At 51.3% G+C, this 12,054-nt stretch overlaps 1 protein-coding gene across 3 annotated transcripts; it reads left to right on the top strand.

The window, feature by feature from the left end:
- The first annotated feature begins 4,396 nt into the window (after window positions 1–4,396).
- Window positions 4,397–10,178, top strand: LOC138240729 (uncharacterized). 3 transcript variants are annotated; one of them, XR_011189982.1, is made up of 4 exons: window positions 4,398–5,108; window positions 5,433–5,542; window positions 8,802–9,454; window positions 9,992–10,178. XR_011189982.1 is itself a non-coding variant. In XM_069191938.1 (3 exons), exons 1-3 carry the CDS (start codon window positions 5,106–5,108, stop codon window positions 9,379–9,381), a joined length of 690 nt encoding a protein of 229 aa, XP_069048039.1. In that variant the 5' UTR covers window positions 4,397–5,105; the 3' UTR covers window positions 9,382–10,178. The 3 variants fall into 3 exon arrangements, 2 of the variants coding, with proteins under 2 accessions (XP_069048039.1, XP_069048037.1); XM_069191938.1 differs by having other exon boundaries at window positions 4,397–5,108; window positions 5,436–5,542; window positions 8,802–10,178; XM_069191936.1 differs by having other exon boundaries at window positions 4,397–5,108; window positions 8,802–10,178.
- Window positions 10,179–12,054: the final 1,876 nt, after the last annotated feature.

Below are 12,054 nucleotides of genomic sequence, written 5' to 3'. Positions count from 1 at the left end.
AATGAATAGAAATGTAAAGTCTATGATCATTATATTATTATGCTCGTGCTTTCAGTTTTGTTTTTTATTGTTAAATTATATCGATCTTGAAACGAATGCCTAAAAATGTGAATATGGGCTCTCGTGTTGTACCAGCGGTAATTTGAAAACTGGTGTCTCTTCACCAATGAAAGGAGTACACCAGCAATACGTTTTCGAGAACATGGTTAAAAATTAAAAGAAAACACGTAACCCAATGAACTAATATAGTTACTCCTCTCTAAATGTAAGACTGTTTATTCATGTAAAGGCTGCAAAGTCTGGGGTCAACTGATCAAAAGATCACAACTGGAAGATCTGGCGGTCGTGACTTTGCTGTTTTGGACGGAGTGACGTCACAGCCAGGAAAAGACGGCGCTGTATTGAAATATATTGAAACATCCAGCCCCCCCCCCGGCCAGACAGACTCGGAAAACAAATCGCCCCCATCGTCTTCATCACAATCAGGAGCTCAAGTACCGAGTTTGTTGGTACCTGTAAACATCCTTGTAGATGGTCACGTGATTACCCGGAAAAAAACAAGGCGCTATATCTCGGAAACGAGAGCAGCGCAAACGCTACTTACAGCGACACAAGCCGGCACAAACGATTGCGGTGAGTTTCGTCTTTGGTGCTGTGCGACAGGCAGGTGGGCAACTTCGTGGAGCAGGACCTGTCTGGGTCAGTACATTGCAGACTGCAGAAGACTCGACTTCACCTGAGGATGTAACACAGGCAGCCATACCTGTGTCTTCAGAGGGCAGGTGTGCCCTCACGCTGTGTCCTACACCAAGGACTGGCCGGAAACACAGAGATAAAAGGAGTGTGAGCTCATCGCTTCATGTTTGCGCATAAGACCCCTGTAAATACAAACACGCGGGTAATGACGGTTTATTAAAGAATTCAGATATATGCATACTTCTGTTATGTGAAAATAAAAAATATGTTTCCAATATTGCCGCGGTCCGGTGGACTTTCCAATGGGGCTTCCCGGATGTCTCATTTACTACCGGCCCTTAAAAGTGCCCCTTAAAAAACACCCTGGTGCGTTTTCAGGTGAACGAGTGGGCTTTGCATAAAAAGGGGCAACAGTGGTCTTGTTCGTCAAGTTGCAGGTTCGAACACGAGGCTCGACTGACGGGTCGAATCTTTACACCCTTGGTGCGCGTGTTTATTAATATATAAATATATTGTAACGCAACGGGTCGGCCCCGCACCGTCGGGGGCTCGAACCCGGGACTTCAGCGTCACTCAACAGGGACCCAGCTTGTTGAGCTAAAAAGCGATCTCTGGGCTGTGGTCCTGCTATTACAGGGCAGGCCGGTGTTGTCACCGCTTCGGGAAGCCGGCTCTTACACAGTATGCGTTACACTATATATATAAGGAGACAGTGAGAAACCGATCGCTTCTTCACCGCTTGTGAAAGCCTCTTGCAAAGCCAACATGCAATTCTTGGCTAGTGCTCGCTTCTTGAGACTGCACCCGCAGCTCTTCTGATGAGGGTATGCGATATTCGTGACACATTTAACTTTCCTGCTCGCACAAGGGCACAGAAGACACTGCTGTTAGGTGCAACCCCCACCCGGGCAGAGCTGGTCCTCTCGCACTCGTAACAGAGCGCTTGAACTGGGCAGACGGGGTCACTGGAGGCCAAAGGCACTGTGCACGGCCAGGCGATCACCGGGGAACTGAGGGAACGAAAGCAGCACAAACGCAGCGCTAACGAATGAGACCGGTTTGGTTCCCCCTACGACATTACAAGGGGGGGCTGGGTGACGTCACGGGAAAGGGGAGACCCCTGGGAAAGCTGAGGCTGCTGCCGGGAGAGGTGTGAGTGGGGGCCAGCAGGGGGCGCTCACCCTGCGGTCTGTGTGGGTCCTTATGCCCCAGTATAGTGACGGGGACACTAGACTGTAAACAGGCGCCGTCCTTCAGATGAGACGTCAAACCCAGGTCCTGACTCTCTGTGGTCATGAACAATCCCAGGGTGTCTCTCGACAAGAGTAGGGGTGTTACCCCAGTGTCCTGGCCAAATTCCCCCCTGGCCTTTACCCCTCATGGCCTCCTAATAACCCCCCTCTCTGAACTGGCTCCATCCCTCTGCTCTCCTCCCCACTGAGAGCTGGTGTGTGTGAGAGGACTGGAGCATCATCCAGGTGGGGCTGCACACTGGTGGGGGTAGTGGGATTCCCCCTGACCTGGGAAGAGCTCGGAGTGGAGGGTCCAGACAGGGGCTGTATTAGTGTGAGGGATTATTATTCTTCTTATTATTATTATGTCGAGCGCGACACCCCATTAACCGGAAGCGCGCGCGTGCCCGTGCGACGAGGTGGCCGGGTGGTCTGGGTGATGCACGGCTACCCCTGTGGGCTCTGCACGCGTGGGTTCGAGTCCCCTCCTCGTCGAGCTCAGGGCTGGACAGAGAGATCGTCCCCTGTCCACCGCAGGCGCGTCTCCTCTGCCTCTCACACCGCGCTCAGGACCGGAAGAGCTGCGCGTCTTCACGGCTGATACAAGCCCGTTTCACGTACAGGCGTCGCTAAAGTGTCGTATTTGAGCTGTTTCTCTGCTGTTCTGGAGCCTGGTTTCCTGGTTCCTCTCCAGTGGGCTCTGGAGTGATATTGCACGACATCAGTGAAGCGGTGCTGGTGTGTGCGTCCCACTTCGTGTTGTCTGAATTTCCCGTCAGTTCAGTTCATTCATTTACCCGCACTGATGTCCGACAATAAGCTCAGAATCCAGGACCAGTCAAAGTGCATGCTGGGGGTGAGATGAGAATAATTAGCAGGTGAGGACGGTAAAAGTGAATTGTCTGTAGTGCACACAGTCACAGGCACTGTTCCCGAGGAGAGCAATTCATCAGATGAATTTCTGTCACTTGATCTCCACCCCCAAACCGCAAATATGAATTTTGGGTGCAAGTACTGATGTCCATCTGCACACAAGAGGAGGAGAGAGACGTAAAAGTTGATGATAAGTAAAATGAAAGTCAGAAGTCAAAACTGGCCTAACAAGGGTGTCTGCTGTTCTACTCTTTAGTGCTATTAGATATTAAAGCCCTCCTTTATGAATAGATCTGCTTGTTGCCATTGTACTGTACACGAGCAGTTGACTTATCTGGGTAAAGTTTAAAAAAGAAGCCGATAGTATTTGCTAGTAAAAACACCCCGTCAACTGACACTGGGTCTCATTCAATTTCAAGATCAAATTAAATAGATGTATTTGCATGAATGATGATTCACAGTTTTGCCAGCCCAGAAGCAATTAACAGAATATTTTACAGACATTAACAGTAAAGATATATTTTTGGACATTTAAAAAACATAACAAGACAATACTGTGATGGGCTCACTGTCTGTTCCTCGGGCTGGGACAGGAGATCACACACTGTATTATTATTATTGAGAGACAGGCTCACTGTCTGTTCCTCAGGCTGGGACAGGAGATCACACACTGTATTATTATTATTGAGAGACAGGCTCACTGTCTGTTCCTCAGGCTGGGACAGGAGATCACACACTGTATTATTATTACTGAGAGACAGGCTCACTGTCTGTTCCTCAGGCTGGGACAGGAGATCACACACTGTATTATTATTATTGGGTGACAGGCTCACTGTCTGTTCCTCAGGCTGGGACAGGAGATCACACACTGTATTATTATTACTGAGAGACAGGCTCACTGTCTGTTCCTCAGGCTGGGACAGGAGATCACACACTGTATTATTATTGAGAGACAGGCTCACTGTCTGTTCCTCAGGCTGGGACAGGAGATCACACACTGTATTATTATTATTGAGAGACAGGCTCAATGTCTGTTCCTCAGGCTGGTACAGGAGATCACACACTGTATTATTATTATTGAGAGACAGGCTCACTGTCTGTTCCTCAGGCTGGGACAGGAGATCACACACTGTATTATTATTATTGAGAGACGGGCTCACTGTTCCTCAGGCTGGGACAGGAGATCACACACTGTATTATTATTATTGGGAGACAGACTCACTGTCTGTTCCTCAGGCTGGGACAGGAGATCACACACTGTATTATTATTATTGGGAGACAGGCTCACTGTCTGTTCCTCAGGCTGGTACAGGAGATCACACACTGTATTATTATTATTGAGAGACAGGCTCACTGTCTGTTCCTCAGGCTGGGACAGGAGATCACACACTGTATTATTATTATTGAGAGACAGGCTCACTGTCTGTTCCTCAGGCTGGGACAGGAGATCGCACACTGTATTATTATTATTGAGAGACGGGCTCACTGTCTGTTCCTCAGGCTGGGACAGGAGATCACACACTGTATTATTATTATTGAGAGACGGGCTCACTGTTCCTCAGGCTGGGACAGGAGATCACACACTGTATTATTATTATTGAGAGACGGGCTCACTGTCTGTTCCTCAGGCTGGGACAGGAGATCACACACTGTATTATTATTATTGAGAGACAGGCTCACTGTCTGTTCCTCGGGCTGGGACAGGAGATCACACACTGTATTATTATTATTGAGAGACAGGCTCACTCACAGAGCAGGGTCTTCAGCTGGAACAGCACTGAACTAGACCAGGAAAAGGCCAAAATCATGATTGTACAGCCATCAGCCAGGTTACAGACAAAGACATCCCCTATCTCGTTCAATAACACCACACTCCTCAGCCGAGCCACCACAGCGCCTGACCTGCACAGAGTGAAGACGTCATCTCTAACCAGCTGCACAGACATGGGCTCAGGTTTCCTCTCAGGGTTCGCCCACTCGTGCAGATTGGACCAGAACCCTTGTGAGTTCTGAGAAAAACCATCTGGTTTAGAGAAACTCTCCAAAACAATGACCACGTCAGCCCAGAGGGACAACAGCACTCCAGCGTAGTGGCAGAGTTTTCCTGTGACTACAGTGGACTCCTGTCTGGACAGAGAGGCTGATCTGAATGTGACGTAGTGAGATTATCAGACGTGAGAGAGACTCCACCTTCTCTCCCTCCCCCTGCAGTGGGATATAAGAGTCCACCTGGTCACTCCTGGTCAAGAGAACCTCTGAGCTCCGATCAGAGACTGCCAGTACCGCGGTAAAGCAGAGTCAACCATGGTGAGCGCTCTTTTAAATGAGAATCCGTCTCCTCTCGCTCCTGAGCTCAGCTTCTTCTGCAGCTCCAGCATGGTGTGCAGGGCCAGGTGTTCTCCAAGAAGATGGGTTTTTAGGTTATTTCTCCTGATCTGAATCCTTTTTTTTTTTTGGTTGAGGATTGATTCTGCTGTAGAAAGTCTAATGATTTCATTTGAAATCTCGTGTCTGAGTGTTCTGGGCGATTCGGGCCAGAGGTCTAACACTCCGCTCTGAGCCTCCTGGACTGAGAAGCCATCAGTTGATAACGCTCCCACCCCTGTGTCTCTGTCCTCTGTTTCTCTCCAGCAGAACGTCTTCGTCTTCTGTGTCCTGGGCATGTGGGTGTGGACTGCCCCAGTGGAGTCAAGGCTGGACGAGAACAACCTGCCAACAATCACCCAGTTCATTAGGAATAGGTGAGTGTATTACATGAGATCTGAGATAGGAGATTGAGTGGGTACAGGCTTTGTCCCTGACAGCTCTGTCCTCTCACCTGGCTGCTCTCTTCGTATGTCTTGGTGTTTTCTCGTCCTCCAGTCTGGGTCTTCCTGAATAGATCCAGGCCTCTTTTTCCAGACTGAAACCTACTGCTACCAGCTCTGCTCGGACTGGTCTGTCTCTGCACCATGAGCACCAGCACCAGTGCAGTGTATTCGCCTTTCAGAGTTAAAGTTACAAGCTGTAAAAATATCTAACTTTATGTACTAACAGAAAAACAAAACTCTGTCTTTCAGTTTGTATTGGAAAATGATGATTTGTGTCCTGTCTAGCACAATAAATAGTGAGTAGCTAAAAGTGATCTGAGGACCTCACCCAGCTGTGTCTGGAGAGAAGCCAGGGTATCGGCTTCAACCACAGGGCTGGGCAGCTTGTTCCCCACCCCCACCCCCCTCTGTGTACAGTAGAGCCTCCTGTCCTGACTGGAGGAGCTCACCCAGCTGTGTCTGGAGAGAAGCCAGGGTATCGGCTTCAACCACAGGGCTGGGCAGCTTGTTCCCCACCCCCACCCCCCTCTGTGTACAGTAGAGCCTCCTGTCCTGACTGGAGGAGCTCACCCAGCTGTGTCTGGAGAGAAGCCAGGGTATCGGCTTCAATAACCTGACTGGGCAGCTTGTTCCACACCCCCACCCCCTTCTGTGTACAGCAGAGCCTCCTGTCCTGACTGGAGGAGCTCACCCAGCTGTGTCTGGAGAGAAGCCAGGGTATCGGCTTCAACCACAGGGCTGGGCAGCTTGTTCCCCACTCCCACCACCCTCTGTGTACAGAAGAGCCTCCTGTCCTGACTGGAGGAGCTCACCCAGCTGTGTCTGGAGAGAAGCCAGGGTATCGGCTTCAACCACAGGGCTGGGCAGCTTGTTCCCCACCCCCACCACCCTCTGTGTACAGTAGACCCTCCTGTCCTGACTGGAGGAGCTCACCCAGCTGTGTCTGGAGAGACGCCAGGGTGTCGGCTTCAACCATAGGGCTGGGCAGCTTGTTCCCCACCCCCACCACCCTCTGTGTACAGTAGAGCCTCCTGTCCTGACTGGAGGAGCTCACCCAGCTGTGTCTGGAGAGAAGCCAGGGTATCGGCTTCAACCACAGGGCTGGGCAGCTTGTTCCCCACCCCCACCCCCCTCTGTGTACAGTAGAGCCTCCTGTCCTGACTGGAGGAGCTCACCCAGCTGTGTCTGGAGAGAAGCCAGGGTATCGGCTTCAATAACCTGACTGGGCAGCTTGTTCCACACCCCCACCCCCTTCTGTGTACAGCAGAGCCTCCTGTCCTGACTGGAGGAGCTCACCCAGCTGTGTCTGGAGAGAAGCCAGGGTATCGGCTTCAACCACAGGGCTGGGCAGCTTGTTCCCCACTCCCACCACCCTCTGTGTACAGAAGAGCCTCCTGTCCTGACTGGAGGAGCTCACCCAGCTGTGTCTGGAGAGAAGCCAGGGTATCGGCTTCAACCACAGGGCTGGGCAGCTTGTTCCCCACCCCCACCACCCTCTGTGTACAGTAGACCCTCCTGTCCTGACTGGAGGAGCTCACCCAGCTGTGTCTGGAGAGACGCCAGGGTGTCGGCTTCAACCATAGGGCTGGGCAGCTTGTTCCCCACCCCCACCACCCTCTGTGTACAGTAGACCCTCCTGTCCTGACTGGAGGAGCTCACCCAGCTGGGTCTGGAGAGAAGCCAGGGGTATCGGCTTCAACCACAGGGCTGGGCAGCTTGTTCCACACCCCCACCCCCCTCTGTGTACAGAAGAGCCTCCTGTCCTGACTGGAGGAGCTCACCCAGCTGTGTCTGGAGAGAAGCCAGGGTATCGGCTTCAACCACAGGGCTGGGCAGCTTGTTCCCCACCCCCACCCCCCTCTGTGTTGTATTGGGTAGGATTCACCCAGTGCTCGACTGAACCCTGTTCCACTCTTCCTACAGTATCACAGAGTAGCTGATCGAATATGTCCCTGGATTTGCTTTTCAACTCATCTTGCCTGAGGAGATCTTCAGAAAATGAAGATCTGCTGACATCTGTTTCTTGACCTGAATACGGTTTCTGTTTTTTGGCTAAATCTTTCTTTATCCTTGGGGACACATCAGTGACAGTCACTTGTACTGACCAGACACCAAAATATACTGTATGTTGCTGACCAAGTCAGTTCCTTTTTAGACGCTTAGCCTGGTCCTCTCTGATCTTGGTACCAACTGGTTAATTCTTCTTTTTGAAATCGCTACGCTTGGACGTGTTGTGTCTCTGTACTTTAGCCTTTTTCAAAAGCAGATAGAGAACTGTGGCAGAGAGAGCAAGCAGACTTATCTCCAGGCATCACGAACAAATCGATCCCGTCACAGATTAAACACTTTTCTTCTGGAATTTTGCACTTTTGGTTCAGTGACCCGGGTTGTTTACAAGCTGTATAAGCTGGTATAATATGTTTATACGCTGGGCCAGCAGAGTCGCCCTCTGTGTTCACCTCATTTGGCATTTTAAAGATATAAGAAAGTGTGCGAATGAAAATGTGTCACTCTTTAGAACATATTATAGTGAACGGGAGAACAAACACGTGTGTGTGTGTCGTTTTCACAGCTACGAATCTGCTTCCAGACGATTTATTTCTGTGAGTTCAGTGAAGTGGTAGGGGAAAATAGTTTGCTTAAAATGTAAGAACTACGATTAAAAGAGACCTGAGTGATTAAAAGAGACCTGAGTGATTAAAAGAGATCCGAGTTATCAAACAAGGCTAATTTCAGTTTAAGAGTAATTTCAAGATTAAGTCATTCCAGTTCAGACCTGCCCGCGGGCTACAGGCCGGACAGCGGTCATCTAGACCGGTGGTTCTCAAAGCGTGGTCCGCGGACCACCCAACGCCAGTGGTCCGCGGACCACCCGACGCCAGTGGTCCGCGGGCTGACCTAGTCATCTTTCTCAAAGCAGGTCTAGGCAGCTCCACTCCTCCCATGAGCTTTTTGAGTCATAAACACATGAGCAATTGTGGTCCGTAGAAATCTTAGAACTTGCAGAAGATTTAATTCAGTATTCATTCTAGGGCGTTAATAGGTGATGGTTTTTATAGTGTACGAAGCGGACGTGGACACAGGTGGCTGGGTGTGAGTGGTCCGCGGACCCTAGAACTTGAGGAGCCACTGGTCTAGACGATGAGCCAGCGAGCTCCTGACGGTCTCCTCCTCCCTCCTGTCCTTCCAGGTATGGGATTACTGGGATGTACGCCATGGCCATCGCCATCCCTGACTGCAACCAGAACCTAGGCGCACCCACACTGGAGAGCATTGTGGGGAGTGACACCTCCGACACTGTGACCAATAGGCTGAATACAGGCCAGATCTACGAGGGAGAGAGGGTGATCGCTGCCAGACCACTCGAGGTCACTGACAACGACAATGAGAGACTTTACACCGAACACGCAGAGTTCCGTCTGCTGAGCGGCCCCCTACAACACCTGCGCAGCCGGAACCAGGGGGCCTGCCTCTTCTTCTTCGTCCTAGCCTCCCCCTGCCTGGACAAGTGCCTGAACAGAAATAACCGAAACAACATCATTCCTCTGCTGGGCGAGTTCACCCAGTGGTCTGAAAAAGCAGCCCGGAACACAGCTTTCGTCTTCCATCACATCTTCGATAAAAACCCCGACAACTCAACCGGAGCACTGTGGGACGGCTTCCAGCCCATCTGGGGACGCGTGTCGCTGTACCGCTGCACCGGACGCCAGTGCCACAACTGTGAGGTCACCCGAGAGGAGGCTGATCAGAACAGGTGTTACAGGAATTAACATGAAAAAAACCGCCGCCCCCAGAGCATCAGAGCAGAGAAGGCGATCAGGCGCACTCTTCCAAGAGCGCCAGGTATGTCCTCTCATCCGCGAGATCACCCCCCCAGCCCTGAGGTCCCGTAGACTGGTGTCCCCGCCTCCGATCCTGACGCCCAGTCCTGTCGGACTCTGGGGCTCTGCTGTCCTCTCCGTGTGGACAGGGGCAGACACATAATCGTCTCCAGTATAACGAGCCAGCTGAGGACAGGTCCTGAAAGCCCCTTGTTTCCCTCGACGAGGACCGGGGGCTTGACCTTCCGAGAGAGGCTGCTGGCTCCACCCGTCTTTCCAGGATGACCGGTGGCTCCAGTGTTCCCTCTGGACTGGCATCAGTTACCCTGAGGGGTGGCTCGCTGTCAGGGGGCTGGTAGGAGTCTGTCTGACACCCTCTCTCTCTCCATCACTCACTCTCTCACTCTCCTGCACTCTCACTGTTCCTGTCTCTCTCTCACTCTCCTTCACACTCTCTGTCCTTGTCTCTCCCTGTCCCTCTCACTCTGTTCCTATCTCTTTCTCTCTCTCTCTCTCTCTGTGTCCCTGTCTCTCTCTCTGCATGCGCTCTGCTCTGCAGTACCTCCTGACCCCCTGTCCTCCTGGGAGAGAGACCTGCTCCGGACAGTCTGCAGTCGTCAGGACGGGCCTTTTCCAACCTGCAGAGACGCAGGACACTGGACGTCTCAGAACCCGGCAACTTCCCCTTCACAGCTGTGATCAGCGTAACAACACTGCTGTGAAAAATAAAATCCAGAGCTTTTTACCAGCAACCTCTGTTTGTGTGCTTGTGTTTCATCTTGTTTCATATGCACAGCGGTGGACTGGAATGACAGCTGTTTCTGACGAGGCTGTGGAGCACCAGAAACTTTCGGATTTGTAACCAGCGGGCATGACTATAGACTATAGACTGCAGCTGAAATGATTTTTTCCTCAGGACTGAGTATTCAGGCAGTAGCTAATGCCCGCTGGTTACAAATCACTCGCTGTGAAATGTACTCTTTTGTTAACATCACGCTAGAAGGCTTAGACTCTATAATACGGTGGCTCTGTGGCTAAGGATCTGCGCCTGTGACTGGAAGGTTGCCGGTTCAAATCCCGCGGCCGGCAGAGAAATCCTACTCCATGGGGCCCCTGAGCGAGGCCCTTAACCCTAACAACTCCAGGGGCGCCGTACAATGGCAGACCCTGCGCTCTGACCCCAAGCTTCTCTCCCTGTCTCTGTGTCTTTGTCTCCGTGGAGAAAAAGCTGGGGTATGCGAAAAGACAAATTCCTAATGCAAGAAATTGTATAGGGATAATAAAGAAACATTAAACATTAGAAGAATTGAGGGGAGTCTGGTTAATGGCACTTCAGAACAGGTTGGTGCTGGACCTCCAAAATGCAGCCTCTAGAGGAGTCTGTGCTTTAGGAGGAGACTCCTGTTGTTCATATGTTCCTGCTAATGACGATGATTACGGAAATCTTATGGTCATGAATTTGTTTACGCATCAGTATATTCCGTTAAGAACACAAGAATCCGAGGCATGTGAACCCCCTGGGAATCCCTATGAAGGATCTCACTTTTAAACATTTTAAGAATTAAAAGGAGGGAATTGTACTGGGGCTTCTGCTCTCGTTTCTACGCTGTACAGTATTAGTAAGGCACTAAGTGCTGTATTTATCCACGGCATTACAGCATCTTTATAAAAAGCCCGAGCTGCCTGTAGCAAGTGGGGTCTCTGACCTTACTCAGGTGAGAACTCTCTCTCGTGGCTTCCTTGATAGCTATAGTCCCTTTCTAACACTCCCCCTTTCCTTCGGACAAGAAAGATTACAGCGTAGAAACGAGAGCAGAAGCCCCAGTACATATTGTAACGCTGACGGCCGACAGGCACTGTGTAAGAGCCGGCGTACCAGAGCGGGTGACGTCACCGCCCCTCCCTGTGATAGCAGGACCACAGCTACTGGGCTGTAGAGAGAGATCTCTCATGGGCTCACCGGGCTGGGTCCCTGCAGAGCGACGCGGGAGTCCCGGGTTCGAGCCCCCGAGGGTGGGGGTGCCGACCTGATGCGGCAAGGGCGCCCGCCTGAACCTCCGTTGCGTTACACTTGCACTCGGCTGATTCGGTAACCTAGACAGTACGTCCTGTCTTGACAAACTGTCTCCTGACAATCTGCACGGCAGTTGCTATACATCCTTGTTATATCTTTTCCTAAGGCTCTTTACATTTTAAGAATCGAGATTATCCATTAGATTTCCATTTCACAAAATAGCGATAACGCACCCTGAACCACCCTAGAGACTTTCATAACAGACATGATCGCGTAGATCTGAAGGAAGGTCTGAGCAAGATTCAGACATTCCTGTTGACACAATATTCGGTATATGCTGTGTCAACGATCTTATAATCTGCTGAACAATGTGACCTCCATGAGCACCGCGCGACACGATTTAACACCCCGCAGAAAGAAACGGGCGCTTCCCGTGTCCACCAGCGCGCGACACGACACCCGCCGCCCCGGCGCAGACCAGGGCTGCCGGGGGAAAGGCGGAGGAAAGTCGCGAGTGGGAGTGGAGCACGATCTCGAGTCCGGTGAGGGGGGGGGGCGTGGAGGGATCAGAGATGATCACGTCGAGCGCCACACCTCATGACCGGAAG

This window comes from Lepisosteus oculatus, chromosome 7, assembly GCF_040954835.1.
Source record: "Lepisosteus oculatus isolate fLepOcu1 chromosome 7, fLepOcu1.hap2, whole genome shotgun sequence".
Lineage (NCBI taxonomy): Eukaryota > Metazoa > Chordata > Actinopteri > Semionotiformes > Lepisosteidae > Lepisosteus > Lepisosteus oculatus.
The sequence above is the reverse complement of the archived record's forward strand: the minus strand, read 5'-3'. Positions and strand labels throughout refer to the sequence as shown.